At 41.2% G+C, this 25,529-nt stretch overlaps 1 protein-coding gene across 5 annotated transcripts; it reads left to right on the top strand.

Annotated features, from left to right (window-relative positions):
* Positions 1-85: 85 nt before the first annotated feature.
* BROX (BRO1 domain and CAAX motif containing) lies at positions 86-25,479 on the top strand. 5 transcript variants are annotated; one of them, XM_048843258.2, is made up of 13 exons: positions 86-219; positions 4,265-4,404; positions 5,588-5,694; positions 7,751-7,847; positions 9,032-9,127; positions 10,206-10,278; positions 11,540-11,645; positions 12,094-12,183; positions 13,099-13,184; positions 15,721-15,802; positions 18,201-18,351; positions 19,625-19,784; positions 20,901-25,479. In XM_048843258.2, the coding sequence occupies exons 2-13, from the start codon at positions 4,304-4,306 to the stop codon at positions 20,985-20,987; spliced, it is 1,236 nt and encodes a 411-aa protein (XP_048699215.1). In that variant the 5' UTR covers positions 86-219; positions 4,265-4,303; the 3' UTR covers positions 20,988-25,479. The 5 variants fall into 5 exon arrangements, with proteins under 5 accessions (XP_048699215.1, XP_048699218.1, XP_048699217.1 ...); XM_048843261.2 differs by lacking the exon at positions 86-219 and adding an exon at positions 1,213-1,297; XM_048843260.2 differs by lacking the exon at positions 86-219 and adding an exon at positions 2,074-2,168.
* Positions 25,480-25,529: the final 50 nt, after the last annotated feature.

Here is a 25,529-nt window from a genome sequence, read left to right as displayed (position 1 = left end):
GGCCGTTGCTATCGAAGCTGCCTCGCCCTCGGCTCCAGGAAGTCGGCGCGGACCCTTCCGCCTCGGTGTGTGTCATGGGACAGGAGGTCACGGGGTCAGCCGGCAACTCTGCTCGTCCTGGGCGGGCCTCAAGTTCGGTGTCTCGCCGCTGGGAGCAGCGTCCTGCTCCTGAGCCGGTGCAGCTCCAGCTGTTCCGGTGCGGGAAGTCCCCAGTGCCAGGTGAGCGGCAGGGGCCTTAGTTGCGGTTGGCTTGCGCCTTTGGGCAGCAACGAGCCGGCCCGGCTCCCAGTGCTGCTCGGACCAAGGGTTGCGCTGGGGTGGGTGTCCTGTGTAAGTGAGTAGGGGGCGGTTCGTTCCTGTTAGAGGGCGAGTCTCCTTGCAGTAGGGAAATCCGTGTCCTGGCTGTCAGCGTCTCCCTTTCCTCCTCCTCCGGCTACAGGGGAACGTGTTTAGTAACCCTCGCGTCACACCCTCCCCTTTCCTCGCTGGGGGTCCGTTTCCCGGCAGCGCTTAGTCTCCTCTCCTGAGGCAGGTGTCTTTTCCTGCCTGTATTTGGGAGACCCACGTGGCTTTCCCAGACCTAGGTATAGTTCAGTTGTTAACGGTCTCAATCAGACTGGCCCCCCATAGGCCGGTACAGTTGCTCCCCCAGGCTGTCATGAGGCGCAAGCACGAGGTGCTGAGGATTCCTCCCTTAAGTGGCCCCTGAAGGGTGGGACTGGCTGGGAGAACCAATCGAGCCGCGTTTTATGCGCTTCCTATCTGTAGTGCTAGAGAGGGCACCGTTCAGACGAGCTGGTCTGGGTGAAGGTGTTGTACTCGTCAACTCTTGCTTGGAGCCAGTGCAATTGTAATGATAATAGGAGGCCATCTGTGCGGAGGAGGAGGAGGAGCAAAAACCTGGTGGGGGTACTAACCGAGTATACATATCACCTACACGGGGACTGAAACTCGGAACACTGTGCCGGGCTAGATGTTAAGTATGTGGGTGGATGCGGGATTTCTGAATTTGATGGGGGGTTATGTTAATAACGTGTGACCTGTTTGAAGGGAGCCGCAGCTTTGGGAAATAATGAGAGCGGCTCTTTTTTTCTTCGGACTGGCTGCGCATTAGCCGTAACGGAAGGCTCAAGTCAGGACTTCAACTTGTCATCAAATCAGTCTCTGAACAGCATCCTCTGGGGCTCGAGTGGAGGGACCAGTTTGTAACCGCTGCATCGCCTGTAGCATAGAGCTGGCTCCATCTGTCACTCGCTGCGAGTGGGGTAGCGGAGGAAAGACACTTGCCCTGTCAGAGGTGCTGGGATATTGTGTGTGTGTGCGTGTGAGAAAGGGGCGGGCGGGCTGGTTGGCTGCGGGCAGAGTGTGACACACGCAGCCTCGGGAAGGGAGGGCTTGGCTGGATATTTCAGCCAGACACTCGCCACCTCTCTGTGGATCTGCTCATTTAGAGATCTAAAGCCCGAGTGGGGGAGGGGGGAACAGCGGTGGGGTGACCAGATAGCACGTGTGAAAAATCGGGACATGGGGTGGGGGGTAATAGGAGCCTATATAAGAAAAGGAGTACTTGTGGCACCTTAGAGACTAACCAATTTATTTGAGCATGAGCTTTCGTGAGCTACAGCTCTGTAGCTCACGAAAGCTCATGGTCAAATAAATTGGTTAGTCTCTAAGGTGCCACAAGTACTCCTTTTCTTTTTGCGAATACAGACTAACACGGCTGTTCCTCTGAAACCTATATAAGAAAAAGGCCCCAAATATCGGGACTGTCTCTGTAAAATCGGGACATCTGGTCGCCCTAAACAGCGGCCTCCATTCCACCACCTTCCTTGGGGTGCGGGAGAAGCAGGTCTGTATGCTTAGTTGCCAGAGATTTGGGAGAACCCGTTCTCTAGCACAGCTGGCAGGGATCAATGCCCCCGATCGTCCGCAGGCTCTCAATGAGATCGGCTCTCCTCTACCTGTGCCTGCGTGGCGGCGGCCATTTTGCGCACGGACTGGCGTGGGCTCCATACTGCGCCGGCGCAAGCGCTGAGGGCGGAAGTAGGGCTGCATGGAGGGGGAATCTGGGAACAGTAAGGGCGGAAGTGGTCTCGCTGTGAGCTGAGGCTGCTGCGCCAGCGCGTAGCGGGACGGGTTCTGCATCAGAAGCAGGCTCGTCCGCGGAGGTAAACAGCAGCCACCACCCATAGTGTAAGAGAGCGAGGCGGCGGCTGGGTTGTGCGGGCCCGATGTCTCGTGGGGGTGTCTGCCCGTGAGTGAGCCTGGCCAGGGGAGGGGTCGGGGCGGGACTCCCTTGCTGTGAGCTTGGCCTGACTGTCGCGCTGGGTTTCTTGGCCTTTGAGGGCGCTGGGAAGTGCGGCCCTCCTGCCTTGGCTCGTTGCGTGGGCTAAATCCTGGCTCTCAAGCTGGGGACCACAGACGGGGGACAGGGTCGGGAGCGCTTTGGGAGAGGGGTCTCCGGGGTCTAGACAAAGTTGCACCCCACTGGTGTAGATGCGGCAGGCGGGCCCGCAGCCCCTCGCGTTCCCCAAGCAGCTGGTGAGGCGCTCTAACTTTCCCAGCAGCTCCACATGGTCGTGTGTATATTACTTGCAATACACCACGAAACGTGGTGGTGATACTACCAAGTGCAGGACAAACTCACCCAGCTCTTGACTTGGCAGATTTACAAGATCTTTAAAATTGTCCAGGTTACTAGTCCCAGTTCTTTAAATATTCTGGGTTTCTGCTTAGCAGAGTAATTTAATACAAGAATTATTGAACAGTTATCGTACATACTTGTAAAAGGACATAGTTATTTGTAATTGCTCTGAGCACTTTCTTTGGCCACTTGCTTCCTTGTAATGCCCAAAGAAGAGATTGTTTCATCGAAAGTTGCTGAAGTGACGGTTTGCTCAGACACTTGACCACTGTGGTTGTCATTGTGCTGCTATATTGAGGACAGGATTCAGAACAGAAAAGAGAGCTCTCTAGGTGTAGTCTGATACCTTCCTCTAGTTCATCTTATTTTGAAGCCTCTCAAATCTTCCCTCTTGCAAGTGTTACTAGGTGCATTATGCCTTGGGGAAAAATACAGTGAGGCATTTGCTGTCCACAAAAAGATTCTTCTCTCTTCCCCATGCCAGAAAAAAAGTTGACTAATTATCTAGGCCAACAATCTGTTCTTTTGCTTCTCTCCACCTCTACTCCAGAAAGATCTGTAAAAACAGAATAGCCACACACCATGGCTCTAAACAGTAATCGACTTTAGAACTGTCTGAAATACATTCTGATGTCAAGGGGCCTCTGCTGCATATTCTGTACTATTAGACCCCAGACAGTTAGCTCTAAAGACTGTTAGTATGAATATTATTATTATTATTTGTATTACTGAATTGGTTAGGAGCCCTGGTCATGGACCAGGAGCCACTGTGTGAGGCACTGTACACATAGAAAATGAAAAGACGGTGTCTCGTAGTCAGGATCCTCTCCATAAAAGAACTTTCTAGATCAGTGATGCACCCTACCCAGAAGTCAGGACAGTCTTCAGAAGAATCTCTTTCTGCTAATGCTATAGGGAAGCAGTCTTCCAGTCTCCAAATGTAGGTTCAAATAGCAGGCATTGCAATAATTGAGTATGGATATCAAAAAGGCATGGATAACTTTGCCACAGGCCACATCAGACAAACTATTGCCTTACCAGACAAAGGTGAAAAAAGGCACTTCTAACAACTGATGTCTCCTAAAAGTATGTTGCTGTATGTAAACACCCATCAGATTGCAAATTGCCTTGATTGTGGTTGAGCATGCTTTGTAGTTGAGCGTCCAGCTCTCTGTTAAAGGGAAAGTCATTGTGAAGAGTGGAAGACTTCTTGGTGCTGAGGAAGCATGGGAGGAAAGGCAAGTAAAACTTTATGGCCTACCACCTTAAACAGTTTCTCTTGTACTATAATAAGGGCTTGCTGCTGTGGGTTTTCCTGTGCAATCTCCCATTTTTTCAGTGTGAGCTAAGCCTGTAAAAGAGCTGTGGAATAGTGCCCTACAGTGGTGAGCTCAGAGTTTCAAAAAGTATGTAAATACATATCAATATATCTAACAGGTCTGGGATCTCCAACAATTCTCCCTCCACCCCCTTTAAAATTACTTATAGCGCTTTGCGAATTCATGTAATAAAAAAAATGTATCTCACATTCACTTTATAGACCCAAGTGGAGCATCAGATGCACTAGAGAAATAGGAGACCCCAGTTACCGTCATGTAACTGTTTTCTTCCAATCTTTAGGTTTCCAATAAGTAACATTGCAAACAGTACTTGAGAGAGATGACCCACTGGTTTCATCGCAACCCTTTAAAGGCGACAGCTCCTGTTACATTCAATTTCTATGGGGTAGCCAGCAGTCCTGCTGCAACAAAGATTTGCAAGTAAGTATGTTTCAGACTAACACTGACTTCTTTTCCAGTGTTCAGGGTGTATAATGGACATCTTTCTAGTGTTAGTGTTTGAAGAGACTAGAGATTTGTAGGTTGGGAGACAATAAAACACTGATAGCATTCTCAGCATCCAGTTCTAGATAATGATTAATCTAATCTTACAGATCTGATGCTGCATAGAAAAACCTATTGTAACAAAACAGAGACTAAAAGGACTAGACGTCTCATCACTTTTTTGCTCTGTGTGTATCCTATTGTGGAAGGATTAGTGTAAGTAACGTACATAAATTAATAAACCAAAAGTGTTCTATTGTAGAGATAAGAGTGGCTCTGAAAAAGCATTTAAGTCAAGCATATAAATACAGCAACATGATTACAATTCCATCTATTCATGTAGTGTAAAATCCCAATGCTGATATTGCCCCTGCCATGTTAACTTCTCTGGAGAGGATGAACATCACTTCCTATGTATTCTGGCATACAAACACATGGCTTCATTTACAAAAGCAAGAGAATCAATTACACTGTGTGTGCATATATCTTTGATTAAGAGACTTTGAGTCAGGGCTCCTTGGTTTTATCCTTAACTTCTGTCACACTCTTGCTGTGTGGCCTTGGGCAAGTTACTTACCTTCTTTGCTTCCGTTTATGGATCTGAAATGAGTACAACACTGATTTATTTCATGTGAGGCTTAATTCATATAAGTGATGTAATTTGAGATCATTGCATAAACACAATTATAAAAAGGTACTATTGGAACGTGCCATTACGGATTTACTTCTAATTATAATGTACTCTACTAGTGCACCACTGGTACAGTGATCTACCTCTGAAGTTTTGGGTGAATAACAAATATTTCTGTTGGGTTAAAATTTGGGTTAAAAAGTAGTTAAAATTGTTCATTTAATAACATTGATAACTACTACATACTATGTGTCCAAAATGAGTCATACTTTAAACTGAAAATACCAATGTTGAAGTGACTGTTGGGTCCTACAAGAGATAAAAAGACTTGTTAAATCAGTTCCCTTCCTGAGAAGTGTTTGACGTGTCTTTTTTCCAGTGGCTATCAGATATTAAATTGGTACGTCACTTAGCTAGAAGGATAAGAAATAGTGTGGGGGACTATTAAAAGGATCACCTTTCGTATAATTTTTTTTTTTTTTAACACAGTGACTTAAGATCATCCAGGGTACGACTCTTGGAGCTATTTACTGATTTGAGTTGTAATCCAGAAATGATAAAGAATGCAACTGATTTGTACTTTTCACTCTTGCAAGGTAAGAACTTTGTAAGCTGCAAATAAAAGGTTTTATATAATAATCTTAGGTTTAGCGAAACTTGTAATCATTTGTTATACCAGCTTATGTAGGGGCATTATCTGGTCACCAGGAAATACAGTGTCTCCTGTTCCTGTTACCCATTATAACCTTAGAAGCTTCAGTCAGCATCCTGGCAGTATTAGGAGCATGGACGATCCTTTGCTCTTTGCCTTTTAACCAAGTTTTCCAGGTTAGGTATCTCAACCACCTTCTGCTTTCTGGGGAGGCGAGAAGTTCATTTTCCTTGTCTCTGGGAATAGACTGCATTACTCCTAAAAACAGGTCTATGACTTCTCTCAGAATGGAGAGGATACCAAATCAAAAGTGTAAAATAGTATCAGGTCTAACATTAGGTAATAGTTTAGCTAAATAAAGCAGTCTTGCAACTACAGTTATCCAGGTGCTGATATGGCTTTTGTCACTTTGGTATCTGAGTTTTCAGTAGATATTCATTTACATTTTATGGCTCAGATGTCTGTCATGCTTCCTCACCGTTCTTTCTTGCCCCTCAGCATGCCAAGATCTCAGTAACCCACTCTGAGTCAGCATTTTCCCTGTGTGTCCAAATGGCTCTACAGGCCTGTCAAGTAACATAATTGAATTCTGTGCAATGGGCAGAGCTGAGCTTAAATGAAACACGTTAGTTATGGCTTTCTAGGCTATATTGGCCTACGGACAATTACCCTTTTTTTTGCAGCCATTTTCATTTGAAATCTGCCCCCCTCCCAGCTCCACTGTACTGTATAAGTTTATTCAATATTATATGAACCTCTGCTTCCTTGTCCACCTCCGTTCAGTTCTTTCCTACATTGATTTGAAACATTGTTTTGAAATTACATAAATAATAACTTGCCTTTTCCACAAACAGTGGTGTTCTGTCTGTTAGTGATGGTTCATTAGTATGCTTATAGCCTTCTATGTCCCAGCCTGACGTGAATCTTTCAAATCAAGTTACCTTTGGCTTAAATTACAATTATGTATTCTCTCTATCAGCCTTAAAATCCCCTGTATGTTTAATCACTCATTTTAAAAAAATGTAATAATCTATAGTAAATATTCCTCTGTGTCACACAAGGGTCTTGAGACTGCAGACCAATCAGGTTCCCCAAATACAGGAGAGGGTATTGTCCAAGCTGCTGCAGAGAAGACAATTGGAGGAGAAGGATGCCTTCAATAAAGGGAATCCATATCCAGTCACTGGGACTTGTCTTCACAGTTAGTTTGAGTTAGTTCATTTGGTTTATTCCACTCGAGTTAACCTACCTGAGTGAGCGTGAAAACAACACTCAAGCTACCTAGAGTGTTTGGATTAGCGTCTGAGTTGTTACTTCCCCACTGCATTACTAATGTGAACAAGTGTTGGCAGTACTGAAGCTTCAGTCGCTCCCCTGACAGGCCAACTAACTCAAGCTTAAAGCACCACCTAAGAGATTTGGGTCTGTGGACAGAATCAGGTTTGGGACAAAATTCAAATTATAAATTGAGCTAACACTGCAATGAAGAGGAGGCCTAAAACCTTTTCTGTGTCAAATACATTTTTCAAATATTTCCTATCAGCGTTAGCAGTATTAGGAACCCTACTTTAGAGGATGACTCTTTCAAGCACCATGTTGATTGAACCTCTCCTGAGTATAGTTAGATGACAAGGTGTTTAAACTGCCAGCAGTCCATTTATACCAGGAGCTTAGCAACAGTGAAATCTTCAGCAGTGTTTCCCTAGTGTACACAAGGCTCACAGGGCTGAGGCAATAACTTGTCGGAGCAGGGAGTGTCTGATAAGACCAGTTGGTCTTTTCTGTTGTAAATCTTGTTCTCTGAACTTTCTGAAGAATAAAAGCTTTAAGGAGTAACATGAATGGCCTGAGAGAGACTTTTTGCTGTTCTAACTGTCTACATCTCTACTTGCATCTTTATATCACTGCCTTCTAATGTTCAAATTGCCTGTTGGTGTGTTTTTTGTTTTTGTTTTGTTTTTTTGTTTTGTTTGTTTGTTTGTTGGTTTGTTTTTGGACAGGCTTTATAGTCTCACTGGATAACTCTTCCCAAGACTGCAAGTTGCGATATATTCAGAATTTTAAGTGGACAGACACATTACAAGGACAAATTCCAAGGTATATGTTCTGTGGAGTCTGCAATGTCTGTGGCCAGGTTCCTTAGATTATAGTAAATGTTGCACAATGCTGATCATTAAGTAGTTCCCAAGAGGCTGATTACATTAGTGTTTTAATAATTGCCTTGTTCTTCTGCTTTATATCTATTACAGTGTTGTTCTGGAGATGCCAAAGTGCTTCTCTTTCATTTATTTGAGGTTAAGACACTACATTGAAATGTTGGATCCAGTCTGTTGGTGCTTTCTACATCCTCTATATGCAGCTGAAGACAGACTAACTATTATAGTGCAAAATAGGAAATAATCATACAAAATTAATAATATAAAATAAGAATTAGAATGTATATAATTGTAGTGGTTTCTGGTGCTGGAAATCTGAAACTTAAGTCTTACCTTTGTATTTTCTGGTGATATCCTCACTCCCCTATTGTGTCTCACCTGAAACGTAGACAAAACTGTTCTGGTCAGGGTCTTTCTCCCTGTCTTCTGAAGCATATAGCATGCTTTTGGGTGCTGTTGATAAACTGTAAACCGATTCTTTAATAGAAGGATGTTTTTTCTATGTGTTTTCCTATTGCCACATCCTTAAATCAAGCTGAATAAGTTACCCTTTAAGTGCGATGAACTTATTATCATAAGAGTATTTTAACATCTATGCAACTTTCTATTCTTATATGCCTTTTATTTGTAATTAGTAACTGCATGCAGTAGAAAGCACTTCAAAATAGCTGCCAAGTTAACAGGTCTGAGACTACATCTTTTTGTTTATTTAAACTAGTTATCCCAGACCTTGGTTTTCCACAAAACAAGCATTTTAAAAATAAATGAAAGAGAAATGTTAACCTCGCTGAAAGCTCAGTAAAGCATGTTACCTTGTTAACATAAAAATTCTACTAAACTCTCTTCCCAACCCCAGAAAAAAATCCATGTGAAGGCACATATTTGAACACCCTGTGGGATTTTTTCACCTGAGTTCTTGGGGGATAAGCAAAATATTAAATTGTTAGGAAATCCAAGAAATAGAAAAGCTATAAAATGGAAGTTTCTGACATTATAAATGAAAACCAAACCTACTTTATGCAGGTAGCTACAATTTGTTATGTTGCAGAAGTACAAGTTAAGAACTTGTCTAAACAAATCGGAAAGCATGAAATTGCTTGTTTTGCTTTATTTTTTTATTTTTAGTGCCCAGCAGGATGCTGTGTTCGAACTGGTTTCCATGGGATTTAACGTGGCTCTATGGTACACAAAATATGCATCGAGACTGGCTGGAAAGGAAGAGTAAGTGTTTTTTTCTCCTTTAGCAATTCTGTTGCAATAATATCCCAACAAAAAGGAAATCCTCAGTTAAAGCAGACTTCATTCACATGCTTTAACATTCAGATGCACTCTGGCTCCTTGTCTCCGCAGCAAACTTCATTTCACTTACAACATGTAACCAATAACAATGCACACACCAAATTTCTCTACATCATGGTCAGATGCATAATTTAAACTTCAGCCACACCTAGATCTAACATATTTTTATAAGCCTATTCTCCACTGAAATCTACAATATTTTATTTCTGCATAGAAAAATGTCACATTGGAGTGAAGGCTAGTTTCCCCCATGTTCACATAGCTCCTCCAACATCTCTTGCTGCCAGGTCTACCTCCCTTGCTCCCCAGGGTCTGTTGACTGGGCAGAGCTGAACATTAAAGGAATTGGCTAGCAGCATCAATGAACAGAAGTAACTGGCAGAATTTGACAATTTATTGGCTTTTCTTCACAGAGGTAAAATAAGTTATAGCAAACAAAGGAAATAACTTTTTGTAACTCAGATTGTCTCAGCCAGCTACTTTTCATTTTCTAAATGAGTGTGTGTGGGAAGTTTCTAGTCACTGTGGCTCTTCACTTGGAGAAGCCTGAAAAATGTTAATGTGAAGGGAAATCTTAGTGTTTTCTATGCAAATGATTAAATATTGGACTGGAAATATAGAAAATTCAGTTCTCCCACAATGAGCATGTTTAATGACTGGATTTTAGTTTTGAAATTTAAGTGTGAAGTAGAGGGATTGAAGTCCTGTTTAAAGTGCAGATATAAACACAGCCACTATGGTGTCCTTATAAGTAGCATTTTGCTGAGGAAAAAGTACAGCCAAGCAGTTCTGATAAAGGTCAGGCAATAAAACTAAGGATAGTGAACAAGTAGAACTACTCTACAAGAGCAATGTGTGGACAAAATCCCAGCCTTTTAGATATAAGGCAATTAATGAATGTTTGAGTAGTCACTTATGTGAGATTATGAGCTGGTAAATAATTCCGCTGTGTAATATTAACTTGAATGCAGAATTACATATTTCATTAACAATCTTTCAGTATAACAGAAGATGAAGCAAAAGATGTTCACAGAAGCTTGAAGATAGCAGCTGGGATTTTTAAACATTTGAAGGTAGAAAATATACCTTTATTCCTATTTCTGAAGTTGTAAGTTTCTCTGTACAGAGCCTTTGTCTTCTACTTGTCCCGTACAACGTTCAGTGAATTGTCAGTGCAAACATTACAAACATTTATTTTACAAAAAGACTTTTTTGGTTCATATGCAGAGGATTTATGCAGTGATAGTGGAGCTTTTGAATGCTGCAGAAAATAATGTACCATCAATGAGTCACGCTACTAGTCAGTTGCTATGGCTGGCTGTTAATCAAGGTAGAAGGGTAATGGCAAGAGTGTATTATAGTGAAATGGCCAGCTATCACCTTGACTCCTTCACTTGTAATTTGCACCCATTTAGTAACAGAATATGTATTGTGACAGGGTCAGGCCAGATGGCTACAGGAGAGTGTGAGAAGGCAGATATATTAGTCCCAGATTAAGCAGGTCCATTTTCCCTGGGTAAGGTACTAGGGGCAGTTCCAGAACAAGAAGGAACTTGCTGGAACAAATTCAGGCAGGCAGACTAATTAGGACACCTGGAGCCTATTAAGAAGCTGCTAGAGTCAATGAGGGCAGGCAGGCTGGCTGGCTAATCAGGGCACCTGAGTTTAAAAAGGACCTCACTTCAGTTTGTGGCATGTGTGTGAGGAGCTGGGAGTAAGAGGCACTAGGAGCTGAGAGTGAGAAGGTGTACTGCTGGAGGACTGAGGAGTACAAGCATTATCAGACACCAGGAGGAAGGTCCTATGGTGAGGATAAAGAAGGTGTTGGGAGGAGGCCATGGGGAAGTAGCCCAGGGAGTTGTGGCTGTCGCGCAGCTGTTCCAGGAGGCACTCGAGACAGCTTCAGTCCACAGGGCCCTGGGCTGGAACCTGGAGTAGAGAGCGGGCCTGGGTTCCCCTCAAACATCCCAACTCCTGATCAGAAACAGGAGGAGTTGACCTGGACTGTGGGTTCCACCAGAGGGTAAGGTCTCTGGTCTGTTCCCTGAACCACGTGGTGGATCAGCAGAGACTGCAGGGATTGTTCTTCTTCCTTTTTCCCATGCTGGCCAGTGATGAGGTTAGCTGAGTGAACGGCAGGTTTGAGCCACTAGCAAAAGTGGCCAAACCGAGGGCTGCCGTGAATCTCTGAGGCAAGCAAATCTGCCAATAAGCGCAGGACACACCAAGGCAGAGGAGGAACTTTGTCACGGTATCTGGAAAAAAACATGACATTTAGTAGTGGTGTCTTAGATTTGAACTAACTTTGAAACTGACTGTCTCTCTACTACTTAGGAGAGCCATATCCCCAAGCTGATTACACCTGTAGAAAAGGGAAGGGATTTAGAAGCTCGACTTATAGACTCCTACATCATCCAGTGCCAAGCTGAAGCTCAAGAAGGTAAAAAAATAATGGGGGTATTTATCTGTGGATTTCTTTTGTGGTTCATAATGTCTCCCGGATGGTGACAGCCAGTGTTCTCCCAAAGTACTGCGGTTTGGGGTTGATTGCATCGCCAGAATCAAATTCTTCACTTTTGTTATACAAATGACAATAAAACATTACAAATATTTGTTGATCAGTTTTAGAGAAGTTCTCTAGGAGATTCTCGTTCTCCACCCTTCTCAGGCACCCTCGCTTAACGCAATACAAAAACATCTAATAAACTAAAGGTCTAAATATTTTGAAATAAAGAAATTGAAAACTAATCTCCCTGCAGCCTAACCATGCTCTTATTGTCAGGTTTTCTTTTGTACTCATTTAGAGCTATTCTGTTCAGACGATAGTTATGCCTTAATTTTATCGATAAAGTTGACTGTCTGCAATTACATTTTATTAATGGTTTTAGTGACAATTGCCCGAGCTATTGAGCTGAAACACAATCCTGGTCTGATAGCTGCTCTGGCCTATGAAACAGCCAATTTCTACCAAAAAGCTGGTAAGTTAAATTACAATGTCCTTTGAGTCCTTAGTGATTTAGTTTGTATGCCTTGCAGAAAAACAAACAAACCACTAACATTGCAATTAAGAGATGTAACCCTGCTACAATTTCTTTGTGGACAGTGTTAACAGCATGTCTGTGCTTCCAGTCAGTAATTTGAAATCATATCCTAAGTGACAATCATCAAGTGTCAGTTCTCAATATAACAGATTTATAGTGGGCGGGTCTAGAGGCAATGTCCTTTTAGCTCTGTGGGTGATTTTGTTCTGGTTCTGTTCTTCAGCCAGCTATGATAGTAAATTAGTAGACAAAAGGGGGTGGATGAAGATTAAAGGAGTGTCTTGAGTTGTTCAACAGCAGCTCCTCAGGGCAAGGCTGGCTATTTCCTAGAAAAAATTAGTTTCTGATAGGGCACTGGTAAATACCAGTTTGAATTGGGGAAAAATAAAATTATTATTAGAATATACTAACAAAAATTACTGAAAAATATTTAAAAGTTTTGTAATAGTTTTGCAGTAATATGGGCTGTTTAATTTAAATAAAAGGAAATACAGAAAAGCTTCAACTTAAAGCTGTGTTCTTTTGCCTTGGCTACCTCAAACAGAAACTGAAACTTATGAATCTGGGAATTCCTTGTCTTTGTTTAGCAATGACAATTGCATGTTTGTTTAGCAAACAAAAGGGAATTCCCAGATTTTTTTTTAATTGGGTTTTTAAATCATTTTTTAACTTGATGCTTTCATGCAGCTTAAGTCTCTTTTTGCAGCTACAGGTATAATTGGTGCACTTAATTGAGGTTACAGCTATTTCATACTTATGGTCTATAGATACACTTAACTAGACCAGGGTGCTGCTATGAATATGGGGTTTTTTTTAATGATTTAGAAAAAAATATTGTTTATGTAATTCTAGATCAAATGTTATCCAGTTTGGATCCAGCATACACTATTAAATGGAGAAAGTACTTACACTTGAAGACATGTTTCTATATGGCTTATGTGAGTACTCTGTAACCAATCTGTGAACACTTCAAAAGGGTTTCTAAAGGTTATCTAGGAGTTAGATGGGGAATGGGAGTCAATTATCATTTGTCCTTGTCACCACATTGACATATTGCAGTCCCTGTAGTATTTAAAAATACACTGTTCTAGAATAAGATGCAATTTGTGCCCTGTAGAATTTAATGTAGTTACTCACCTCCACAATTGGGGCAGGTCAATCTGAGCATTTAATACTTGTGCTCTATTCTCTGCACTGATATCCAATCTACTTCCAGGTGTAATTCAGAGTTGATCACATCTCTAAATTTATGAATCATAAGACTGTCAGGGTTGGAAGGGACCTCAGGAGGTCATCTAGTCCAACCCCCTGCTCAAAGCAGGACCAATCCCCAATTTTTGCCCCAGATCCCAAAATGGTCCCCTCAAGAATTGAACTCACAACCCTGGGTTTAGCAGGCCAATGCTCAAACCACTGAGCTATCCCTCCCCCCCCATTATTCCTTTAAGGGAATAATGTGCACATAACTTATTACCCCAAATAGAGTCACCCAGACCCTTCAACTTGAACACGTTGGATTAGATTTAGATAATAAACTGGTTTTACTGTTTTAACTACAGAGAGATTTGGAGTACAAGTTATGAGGCATAAAAGTCAGAAAGTTAACCAAAAAAAAAAAAAAAGAAAGAAAGAGGTAAAACACTTACTGGTGCCTAACAACCTATATTAGATTCAAAACAAATTTCTTTTGCCACATGCTTTCAGCAGTTTTACTGACCAAACTCTTTAGGTCAGTACCCCTCCCACAGAGTCCAACGGCTGCTTCCTTTGTCTCTTTAGTTGCAGTGAATGTGATGGGCAGGGAGAGAGAACGGGGTGTCTGTCCCTTCTTTCTATAGTCCTGTCCTCACTTTAAGAAGCATTTCCAGCTGGGAGCAAGGCAGCAGGCAATCTGTGTAGAAGGAAACTCCATGCTATTTCTTCACTAATACGTACATTTTTGCCCTGCCTCCCCTTTCCTGCCAAAGAATGGTCACTTGGCAGGTAACTGTCCATCAGCCTTGTTTACACATGGCTCGGGCATCAGCTTGCCCTTTGTCTCTGAGGAACTTATAGGTCACTCCCCAGACTTCCCAGGAAAAAACATACTTTGGTCATGATTTCAGCTTGTTTATATAGGAAGAAGTTTATAGTTTCAGATATTATGCTGCTATTTTCATTTTGCCATAATAATGCTGATCAACAAATTATGCATTTTTAAATCAGTGCATCTAAAACTGGGGGTCCTAACACAAAAGAGGGTCACAAGGCTATTGTGGGGGGGGTGTCATGAGATCACAAAAATATTGCCAGGAGGAAGGGGAGCTGGGGGTACAGCAGCTGCTGCTCTCTGGCCACCAAGCTCCAAAGGCAGTACGGCCACCAGCAGCAATACAGAAGTAAGGGTGGCAATGCCACGAGTATGCTCCTGTGAGCATCTACAGTAATTTGCTATCACTTCTTGGGGGGGGGGTCATCACAGCCTGAAATATTGAAACCAGTTTTAAATGATACCTTACAATGCATACTTTGTAGATTGCGAACAAAGGTGTATATTCTGTCTACACTGGAATTAGATATGGATAAGATAGGACCTGATAACATCAGTTGCCACCCCCAAGCTGCCTTTAGCATGCATGTTCTGCTAGAGCCTGGCTGATCTCCTGGCATAACATTCTCCATCAAGGACCAGCAGCTCTGTAATTAGTTGCTGCTTCCGATCTGACCATATTTTAGTTTTAAAAAGAAAAATACTTTGACTTTCTCTTAGTTTGTGTCTGTAGCCAGAGGCTGTTTATCTTGTGAATGGGTGAGAAAATTAAGGCAGGGCTGGGTTTGATTTGTGCTATTTGTTAAGACCAGCTGTGTGTAACCCTTGTAATATGGACAATGATGGAAAACGGTAATGCTGTTGTATTCAGCTTCACAATACAGCAAGGAAAATATATATATGTTGCATCTTGAGAATATTTATATTGTGTTTTGGGCCTAATCTAAGTGGAGTGGGCTTTTACAAATGAAAAGGAGCATTTGATATTGCACTCCAGTAGGAACCCTATTTGAGCATAGGAGCCCAAGATAGTTTTATGAAAGGGAGAAAATGGGAGTGTGGTGAAGTCCCACTTCAACCTTGCCATTACAGTTCAGAAAAGCTGGAATGTTTCTATTGCCTTTCTGAATTCAGTGAAGTTTTTTCATAGATGTAAAAAACCTAAACTCTCATTGTACCTGGTTTTCATCATGAAAACTGGGTTTCTTCCCTGCTGAAGGGACTTGTGCTTAGGCACCAGTGAGTGCTGTGTCATGTTACCTCCCTGCACCCCCTGCTGGTTGACTGTGCAACTGATGGCAGCCGCAGAGAGATGCAGATCTTGCCATTCTGGCTAGTGTTTAGCTGTACACGATCCCCATCCAGTGGGGAGGAAAAATAGAAAAACTGATGTGGTGACAGGAAATTGTTGATTGATGCTAGTACCTATATTCTTCTCTCATCAGTCATACTGCTACCATGGTCAAACTTTACTGGCCAGCGATAAATGTGGAGAAGCAATCAGATCTCTGCAGGAATCAGAAAAATGTAAGTATGGATGCCACATTCTCAAATCCCTCCTGGAACATCTGCTGTTGTACTGTTTAGAGAATATTAAAAAAAAGTTAGTTTTCATAATTCAGAGTAGCTCACAAAATATCCAAATGTTTGTGTTAAAGCCAAATAAACACATTATCAAGGTTGTATTAGAGTAGGCTGTTAGGGGGCTTATTCCTTCACCCGCTTTCTTCCCTGGTCCTTCTCGCATGAACAGAGAGCAACAATACCCAAAGTCCAAAGGTGTAAACAATTCAGTGTTTATTGGGGTGAACTTCTTCCAGCAAGCATGATTCCAGGTTCCTTCTTTAGTGTCCCCCTTCCCAGCTCTGACACCACAGAGCCTTACTTGTGTCCCTGTTCCCATTTCCCCCCTTAGCAAAACATGATTCCAATTTCCCCACCCCCATTCCCTGTTCCCATTCGCCCCTTTTCTTCCTGATTGACTGCAGACTATATCGTAAAACTTGAGTTCTGCTTAGCTGTACCTTAACCAATCATTTTACTGGAATTTAACTAACCAATCCTAACATATTGTAACATGATTATTTAACCAATTATATCCCATCACCTTAATTAGTTTACACCCAGAAAAATTAATTATGCAGCAGACAGAAACAATCACAGAACCAGACAGAGATTATGCAAACAAACAATAGGGAAATGGGGACTATAGTGATAGGGGATGCAAAATCCTCCTTTCTTTGTTGTTCTATCATGTTACAATATGTTAGGATTGGTTAGTTAAATTCCAGTAAAATGATTGATTAAGGTATAGCTAAGCAGAACTCAAGTTTTACGATATAGTCTGCAGTCAATCAGGAAGAAAAGGAGAGAATAGGGGTGGGGAAATTGGAATCATGTTTTGCTAAGGGGGGAACAGGGGCACAGGTATGGCTCTGTGGTGTCAGAGCTGGGAAGGGGGACACTAAGGAAGGAACCTGGAATCATGCTTGCTGGAAGTTCACCCCAATAAACATCAAATTGTTTGCACCTTTTGGACTTTGGGTATTGTTGCTCTCTGTTCATGCAAGAAGGACTAGGGAAGTAAGCGGATGAAGGAATAAGCCCCCTAACATAGGCAATCAATGCATACTAGCTATCTAAAATCACTGAAGACCTTTTGGAGTCCTTAGTGTGTCCAGAGTCCAGAAATGTGTGATACAAAGAAAATACACAACAAGGAGACCAATGTCAACTTAATCTGCTACACCCCTATTTTGGGAGGAGGATATAAACCCTGTGGTAAGTGCATGCTCCTGGTGGATTGGCTGCACATCATACTGCAGCAAAATTAGGCATGTCCTCACTAAACCTGTAGGCATTACAAGTGCACGGCTGCTAGATGTTGCTTAGTGAGGCTGAAGACGGTTTGTTTTCCACATTCTAAAACTCTTCCATTTCCAACTGCTGTGTTCTGGTGATAGAATGAATGGGTCTATTTAATATTAAATGAGTTACTTGCACGGATAAAGCAGATATATGAATACACATATTGAAAAGTACAGTACTTAGATACTAGGGAGTTCAAGAGCAGTTTAAATTTATTTCTTTGCACTTATTTTATCCTATTTCTAATGTTGTCTTCTGTGAACCTGTGGCTCTCTTCTTGTTTGTAGATTTGTATTAGAATTTCTGACTTTCTTTAATTCAGTCTAATATTACAGGTTCTACCCCTCATTTTGGCTTGGGCAGACTGAGTGTGCATGGTTGTATTGAATGGCTTAATATGATGTAGTTAAAGACTGAAGTTCCTGCGAGAGGGAGTTCTGTCAGTTTGGGGAGGAGAGAGATCATCGGGAGACTCCATCAGGGGAATCCAGAGAGGAAAGAGATCTTTAGAGGACCAGGATCACAGAGGACTGTGGAATGAACTGTCCATGCTAGCCAGGTGAAAAGGCCTGGAGGGAGCAACCTGTATTGGGGGGGGCAGAAGCCTTAAGAGGGAAGAGACTTGAGGAAATGCCAGGCAGCAGAACCTGGGTTTGAAACAAACTATGAGCCCATTAAAAGTCTGCAGAACTTATCATGGCTTATCATCATACCAAACACCCACAGTGGTGTTCCCCTTAGTCTGTCCCTGAATTCTTTCAGGACTGTGTTCAGTTCCGTAGCTATGTAGTTCCAGTTCTTGTTTTACAGTCCCACTTCTACTTGTCTCTGCAAATAAGAATACTTGTCTGTCCTCCCCACCCAAAAAGTTGTCTACTCTTTTACTGACTATACTGATGTTTTGGCCATGGTTGGAGGAGTCACCCTGAAACCAGCTGCTTCTGCTTTATCTAATCAGAATCTTGGAGGGATTACTGGGTCTGTTCTTATCTCTTATTTGAATTGTAAGTGCAGTTTTATGCCAATTGTAACTTTTTCACATTCCTTTCTTGTGAAGTTTTTGTCAAGGCTGAAGCATTATGCAAAGAATATGGTGAAACCAAAGGGCCTGGGACTACTGCCAAACCCTCTGGCCACCTCTTCTTTAGGAAACTAGGAAGTCTGGTTAAGAATACTCTAGAAAAATGCCAGAGAGAAAATGGATTCATGTAAGTATATATTTCCTACTTGTTTTTTTTTTTAAATCCTTCATTTATTATTAATTTTAAGATTAGATTGTTCTTTGTAAAGTTTAGAATCTTGCCCTTACTAAAGAATTTGCTTCAGTGTATTAAAGAAACTGGAAGAGTGTCTACGTTCTGCATGTGTATGTAATATAAGTAAACTTTGAATCTTGTCTTTGCTTGTGACTTTCCTAAACTTAGCCATTGTTTTTATAGGACCTAAATAAAAACCTATATTTGTACTTTCTTTGCTGGCTTTTCTAAAGTTAATCTATAACATTGCCTGAGCTGTGTGGCCTTGCTAATTGTCAAGTGCACCAAAGTAACTATGGTAAATGGGGCATTCAGTTAACTGATTTATCAACTTACTCTTGAAGGGACATCCACTTTTAAATCTAGTGAGTTCAGAATAGTTACAAGAACTACACCAGCCCCTGAATCCCCTTGCCAATCATAGAACACAAGTGGTGTCAAATAACACAGTAAACTAAAAATAGAGAAATTTATTTTGCTAATCTTCAGTTACATGGATTGTATTTCTAACTTGTAACAGTAGTATATAAAGAGATTCACAGAAGTCTGATGGCATGTCCCTTCAACAAAACACACAGTCAGATGCCCAGGGCCCGTTCCCTGAGATGTTGTTTATGCCACACTGCTGACAGAGCAATAGTCACAGAACTCTGCTTGAACATAAACACGATATGTGTTGAACATAAGATAAGTGGCAGTTTCTATTGTGTGGTGTGGCTTTGCAAAAGATTTTGATATAAAATACTGTGTTTCAGGTTTTGTAATCTAGCAGGGCTCTCTGGTGGTTGCAGTGTTGCCAGCATCAATGCATGCTGGCATGCCAAACATCTGACTTGAGGGAGATTGAGGAAAATTGTTGCATCTGCCTCTTTCTCCTATAGCATTTTAAGTATCTGTAAATTGAAACAACATCATTTATCTCTGCTTCCACCAAAACAAAGGGGAGAAAACCAATCTGTTACCAGATGGAAATGACTAAAGTAGTCACTGGGGAGGAGGAAGCACAAATGGGAAATTGTCTGTTCTTGTGAAGCATCAGGGAAACCTGCTGAACTGAATGCCTTTTCATAATACCAGCATTAAGATTCTTAAATAAAATGGGACCACTTCAGCAGTAATAGTGTGATGCCTTTTGGAGTGGCCAGTTACTCCCAAAAGTGAAGAAAGATAAACTAATTGCAAATCCTTGTTTACTGTGTTTTTAAAATATTAAATTCTGTCTTAGTTACTTTCAGAAAGTGCCACCCGAGGCTCCTCAGCTGGAGCTGAAGGCGAACTATGGCCTGGTAGAGCCCATCCTTTTTGAATTTCCTGCCTTGCATGCACACTGGACCCCTGAAACACTGGCTGCATTTGATCTCACCAAGAGGCCAAAGGATGACAGTGTAAGAAAATTTTACTTAACATTGTTCCTCCTCTCCCTCCCATCAAATTTATCCCACACATAGTAGAGAGTTGGCATGCTGCTTTTCCACCACCGCCCTCTGCCCTATCCTGCTCAATAGAGCAAACACAGAGGAAGGATGGTCTTGTGGTGTAGGCTCTATGCAGGGGAATTGGGAAACCTGGGTTCTATTCCTGGTTCTACTATGTGACTAGGCAAGTCACTGAACCTCTCTGTGCCATTGTGTCCCCAGCGGTGAATCTGAAGTAATGCTGTCACACCTCAGGGGTGTTGAGGTTAAATTCAGTGAAGTTGATGAGGTACTGAGGTACTATAGAAGCTAATGCCATGGGACAGTGTAATGTAATTAAATAAATAAACATTGTATACGTGGGCACAGAATGTTAATGCATCTGCTTTTAGTAGCTTGAGGTATTGCTAAACAGCATCATAGGACAATATCCTTCTGCCAGTCCTTACTATTTTGCCTTTTTATAGCACGCTTCATTTAAGCTTTGTCACTCCCCTGTGAGGTAGAGGTAGATGGTGGAATTCCCCTTCAAAAAAGCACACATTGAGTCAGTCATAGGTCAACAATCCAAGCTCCCAGCACCTTCTCTCCTCATGGAACAATTTCTGTTAATCCAGAGCCTAGAAGCTCCATTGTTTCCTAGTTGTCTTTGGCTCATGTAATGACATTTACCACCTTTGTAAAGCACTTTGTCTCTGAATGAAAAGTGCTAGATAGGACTTAGGTGGTAGTATTATTATTCTGCCTGTCTCCATTTCTTAAGGTAGAATTTAAGGGTCATGTCATTAAGAAGGCAATGGCCTTCAAACCAGCTGCAGCTGTACTTCTAAAGTAGGTGCAGTAAGTTGGATGAACTTAGTTTAGTCCAGTCTCTGCTTTCCATTTCAAGCCATCATAAAATACAGCAGATTTAACATTTTTGTGTTGGAGAAGCCAGAACGCCCTGAGCTGAGAGAATAGAGAAGACTAGTGGACAATTATATCTAAACTCTGCATGGTCTTGCTGCTGAAACCTATAATATGGACATTGTGTGAAACCCATGACTTTTTTAATTAATCTTTTTCAAACTCTTTTCTTGTCTGCAGGCTAAACCAAAACCAGAGGAAGAAGTGAAACCTATGAAAGAACCAGATATAAAGCCTCAAAAAGACAGTGGATGCCAGATCTCTTAAACACCATAAGTGCTTTGAATTCCTTCTACAAGTTGTATTTAATGAACTCTGGGGCTTTCATTTCAGATCCCCTTTTCTAATTCTTCTTAATCCTAAAGTTTAATTTTACTGATTTATGTTTAGTAAAAGTCTCTTAATTGAGAATGTGGCTGGATTTATAAATGAAATTATTTATAGCCATGCTTTTTTTGTTTGTTTTTAGTTGGGACCTCAGAATGAGCTCATGCTTATAGAAAGTGTTTTTTAAGTTTAGGTGGTGTTCTCAGGCTAGCTTCTATACAGAGAATAGCATACTGAAGTTAGTATTTCCCACCATAGGAAAGGGTGGTAAAGTTAAGGATATGGTTTCTTTCCATGAGATTTAATTCTTTACCTACTACTTAGTGTCAAGTGCCCAGAACAAAAAAGATACAAATGGAAATTTGCCAGAAGCAGTCTTCTAGTCATGGTTGTTCCAAAGGCTTAAAACCCTGACTCATTCCCATTCTCTTGTTTCTGATAAATAAGAAAAGTAATTCTCATTTGAGCTTTATCCATGTGAAAACTTCTATAGTGAAGTCACTTCACTATACTTCAGAAGCAGAATTTCTCCATAATCCAAATGCAGTTTATACGCAGTTGAAACAACTGGACACTCCATTCTACTTCACTTTAAATCAGGTTTCCCTATACCCAAGTTCATAGTAACCTGCTTCTGCCGAAGCTTGTTTATTTTATCCAACTGCTTACTTTTAAGTCTTTTAATCTCAAACTGGGAGTCTGCTGGTGGCATGGGAGAATGAGGCAGCAAGTAAGTGGAAAAAATCTTAAAATGAATATATCATGGTGTCAGACTTCCAGACTTTTTCCGAATTTAATACTGTGCAAGGTCCAGAATGATTGAATTATGGGTACTTAAAATTCAGTGGCTTCATAGAACTCGGATGAATGCATTTAGCTGTAATTAATGTGCTGTATTTTCAGTTGGGTAATACCTGCTCTGTCAATGGTATCATAGACAATGAGTATTGTTGGTGTTTTAGCCCAAAGGAGACCCATCTCTAGATCTCCTTTTTCTCAAACAAATGGCATCTTCTCCCAGCTTCCTCAATGGCTATCTGAAAACAGCACCTTGATAAAGAGCAGTTGTGGAAAAAATGACCCCAGGCAATACTGATGCTGATTGGAAGAGGGAAGTGCTCTGAAGAACTTGTTCTTTCTATAACTTTCCCCACTGTTGAGGACTTATGCTCTCAGACAAGTTAGTCTGCAGCCTTGGTGTCCTATGGGCATTCAGCAGTAATGTGTTCAATACAACTGTGACAACGAAAACTTCTATTTTCATTTGTAACTGGTCAGAAGATTATCTGGCACACGCAACTAGTCACAGTGATCCTTGTGTGTATGTATGTCTTCCAGGCTTGAGCTTTGCAAGTCATTACACCTAGGAATGAAGCTACACACCTTGAAAAAGCCTCAGCTGATGATAAACACAGCAACCCATATGGTTAGCATCGCAGGTTACAAGGAAAGTATGCTCCAGTGCTCTGCTGTCTCCATTCAGTACAGAGTCCAGTTCAATGACTCTGTCTTGATATTAAAAATCTTCTGTGGAACTGGATATAGCTACCTGGCAGATCGTGACTTTCCACAACAGCTGGAGCAAAGAAGCTGCTGGTCAATAATAGGCAATTTATGAAGTTGGGAAACTGAACTTTCACAGAAACTGGACTAGACCAGGCAGCTCATTGCTACAAGACATATGAATGATTGTGGTGCTAACCAGTATGGACAGATCAGATGCAAAACTCTTTTCAATTTCATAGAATATCAGGGTTGGAAGGGACCTCAAGAGGTCATCTAGTCCAACCCCCTGCTCAAAGCAGGACCAACCCCCAATCCCTAAATGGCCTCTCAAGGATTGAACTCACAACCCTGGGTTTAGCAGGCCAATGCTCAAACCAATGAGCTATCCCTCCCCCCTTTACCTTTAAGTTTACCTTTCTCCTAATCAGTTCAATACACATGTCCCTATAAGCTAATCAAACTACTTCTCCCATGGGTTGTGAAGGACAAGATCATTTCTATTTTTAACTATTTGAGGTGTTTAGATGTTTGGGGACTGGGGCAGGGCTGAAAGTAGCTGGATAGATATTTCTCTCTCAAAACTTCTCCACTTCTTTTTTTTTTTTTTTTTTTTTCTTGTTGCATCCCAAGTTTTGAAGGAAGGGAGCTGAGTATGTTTGGCCAAAGTTTCACCAAGTGTTGATTTACTGATGAGAAACTTCTGGTCTCCTGCATAATTATAGGGGCCATTTTAGGATCTCCCATACTGGTAGTGGTGATGGAGTTGAAGGTGGAGGATGGGGGTAGGAAGTAGGACAAATATGTGGTGGTGCCAAAAATTCAATTATTTTAAAGTATATTCTATCCTTACAATTACGTGGCTTTCATTTTACTGAAGGATAAGCTGATTAGCTCCATGCTCCCAGTCCTAAATTTGCAGTATGTACCGTTACTCTTTTTTATTCTTAATAATCTGTATCGAGGCATTTTTCTACTGACAATTTTATCTCTAATCAAAGTTAAGATTTAATAAAACATAGTTTTCTCTTAATCCCTGCTGCTGACTATTGCACAGATTCACCTAACTGTTTTTATTTTCTTGCACATGTGTGTTCATGATTTGTACCTGCTTTGGTGCATTTGACCGTGTGTGTGCTGTAGCATATACATTTTTTCCTAAAATCCAAATCTATAATTTTTGTGTAACCATTATCCAGATCTTCCCCCAAAAACCTTCCAAAAGCTTATTTTATGAACTTGCATATTTACTGGCATTTGGACCCTGGCATTGTATTATCCTCTACTTTCTGGAACTAAGTGGCTTGTTTGATGGAAATTCACTGTAAATGTTTGCTGGCTGTGTACAACTCAAGTGTTAGATAGTGGCATTACATAAGCCAGGCTGTAACCTTGTGCTGGTCCCAGGCTGTAGCTGTTTTCAGTAACCACAAGACGAGTAGCTTTAAAAACTGATTAAAGGAATGAGTTTGTGCTCTTAAACTTTGTTGCGTCTCAAGACTTACTTTTGTTTACTTGTATTTTAAAGCCTATGGTATGTAGTGAGTAGTCTTGCTTGTGGGCAAGGAATATATGCACTGTTATAGCCATGGCAGTCCTGGGATAATGAGACAAGGTGAGTGAGGTAATAGCGTTTACTGGACCATCTTCTATTGGTGAGAGAGACAAAGCTTTTGAGCTTACACAGAGCTCTTCTTCAGAACTGGGAAAGTAAGTGTCACAGCTAAATGCTGTGACACTCTTAGTACCTTTCCCAGCTTGAAGAGCTCTGCGTAGCTTGAAAGCTTCTCTCTCACCAACGGAAGTTGATCCAATAAAAGATCTTACCTCACCCACCTTGGCAAGGAATATAGACATTTTAGTCTGAAAATAAGTAGAGGATGCTATTCTGTAATGGGTGATCCTTTTGAGTTGTTATGAAGCGGGGAGATATTGTTAAGGTATTTAAATAGACACTCCATTCTTTGAGTTAACTATTCCATTTGCTCAAGCATTTAGAAAGTCTAATTGGGGGGCTTCAATCGGTCTGCACATATACATGTATATAATACGTTTCCTTCTGCTAAGGTTTCCTTTAGTAATTTTTTAAAAGATAATGTATTTCATAAGGTGACTTTTTAATATTTATTAACATCAGCATTAGTAGGCCTCTGCTTTCTTACAATGAGGACTTGGTTTTAATGATGGCCTCTATCTGTGGGTGCAATTTTCTTTTAGTTACACCCAGAAAAAAAAAAATTGATGTAAACATCTGATGTCTGACTTGATACTTGTGCTCGCACTTCACAGTGGAGGCAAAATTTGCAGCCACAAAGATGTCGGACACTAAAGTACTAGCTGAACATCAGGCTCTTGGTGTTTTTGTCCTTTTAAAATATTTAACATGAGGGCTCATAATAGCTTAATAATTAAAGCAAGACATGTCCTTTAATAGGAAAATATTCTAAACTCGTTTAATACACTTATGATGTGTCTTACTCCATGGTCCATGTTATTAGGTTAATATGAAATGTAATCATTTAGCACGTAACACTCTGTACAGCCAAAGGACTAAATCAGGTCCTTGAATGTGCATGCCCATTTCTCATGGGCTTCTGTTGGAGTCTTGTATGTGCATCCAAGTGCAGGATTTGGTCCATTTATGCATTTAGTATGACTAATTGGCTGATATACCATGACAATACAATATCTGTGCATAGTCTAGGAAAGCAAGCAGACACTTGTTTATGTACAGTATTGTATAGCCAACTTTGCACTTTAGAAATCTAATCATTCATTTTCATTACTGTACAATGTGCTTGTAAATACTCCTTTATTTTTGTTTCTGTTGTACTGATTCCTGCAGTCTGATACTAGTGAGATTTCATGGGAAAACATTAAAATTAAAATGTATTGTCCATTGTATGTATGAAATAAACTGTTAATGCAATTCTTGATATGCTTCTTCATTTCTTAACAGGCACAAATGTACATTGCATG

This window comes from Caretta caretta, chromosome 3 (assembly GCF_965140235.1).
Source record: "Caretta caretta isolate rCarCar2 chromosome 3, rCarCar1.hap1, whole genome shotgun sequence".
Classification (NCBI taxonomy): domain Eukaryota; kingdom Metazoa; phylum Chordata; order Testudines; family Cheloniidae; genus Caretta; species Caretta caretta.
This window is presented reverse-complemented; position numbering and strand designations above follow the sequence as displayed.

Excerpts from the sequence above, each read along its gene's own strand:
- BROX (XM_048843258.2), top strand. The coding sequence starts at position 4,304 with ATGACCCACTGGTTTCATCGCAACCCTTTAAAGGCGACAGCTCCTGTT. Across the intron at positions 10,279-11,539 it reads GGATTTTTAAACATTTGAAG|GAGAGCCATATCCCCAAGCT; the intron begins GTAGAAAATATA and ends TCTACTACTTAG. Across the intron at positions 18,352-19,624 it reads CAGAGAGAAAATGGATTCAT|TTACTTTCAGAAAGTGCCAC; the intron begins GTAAGTATATAT and ends ATTCTGTCTTAG.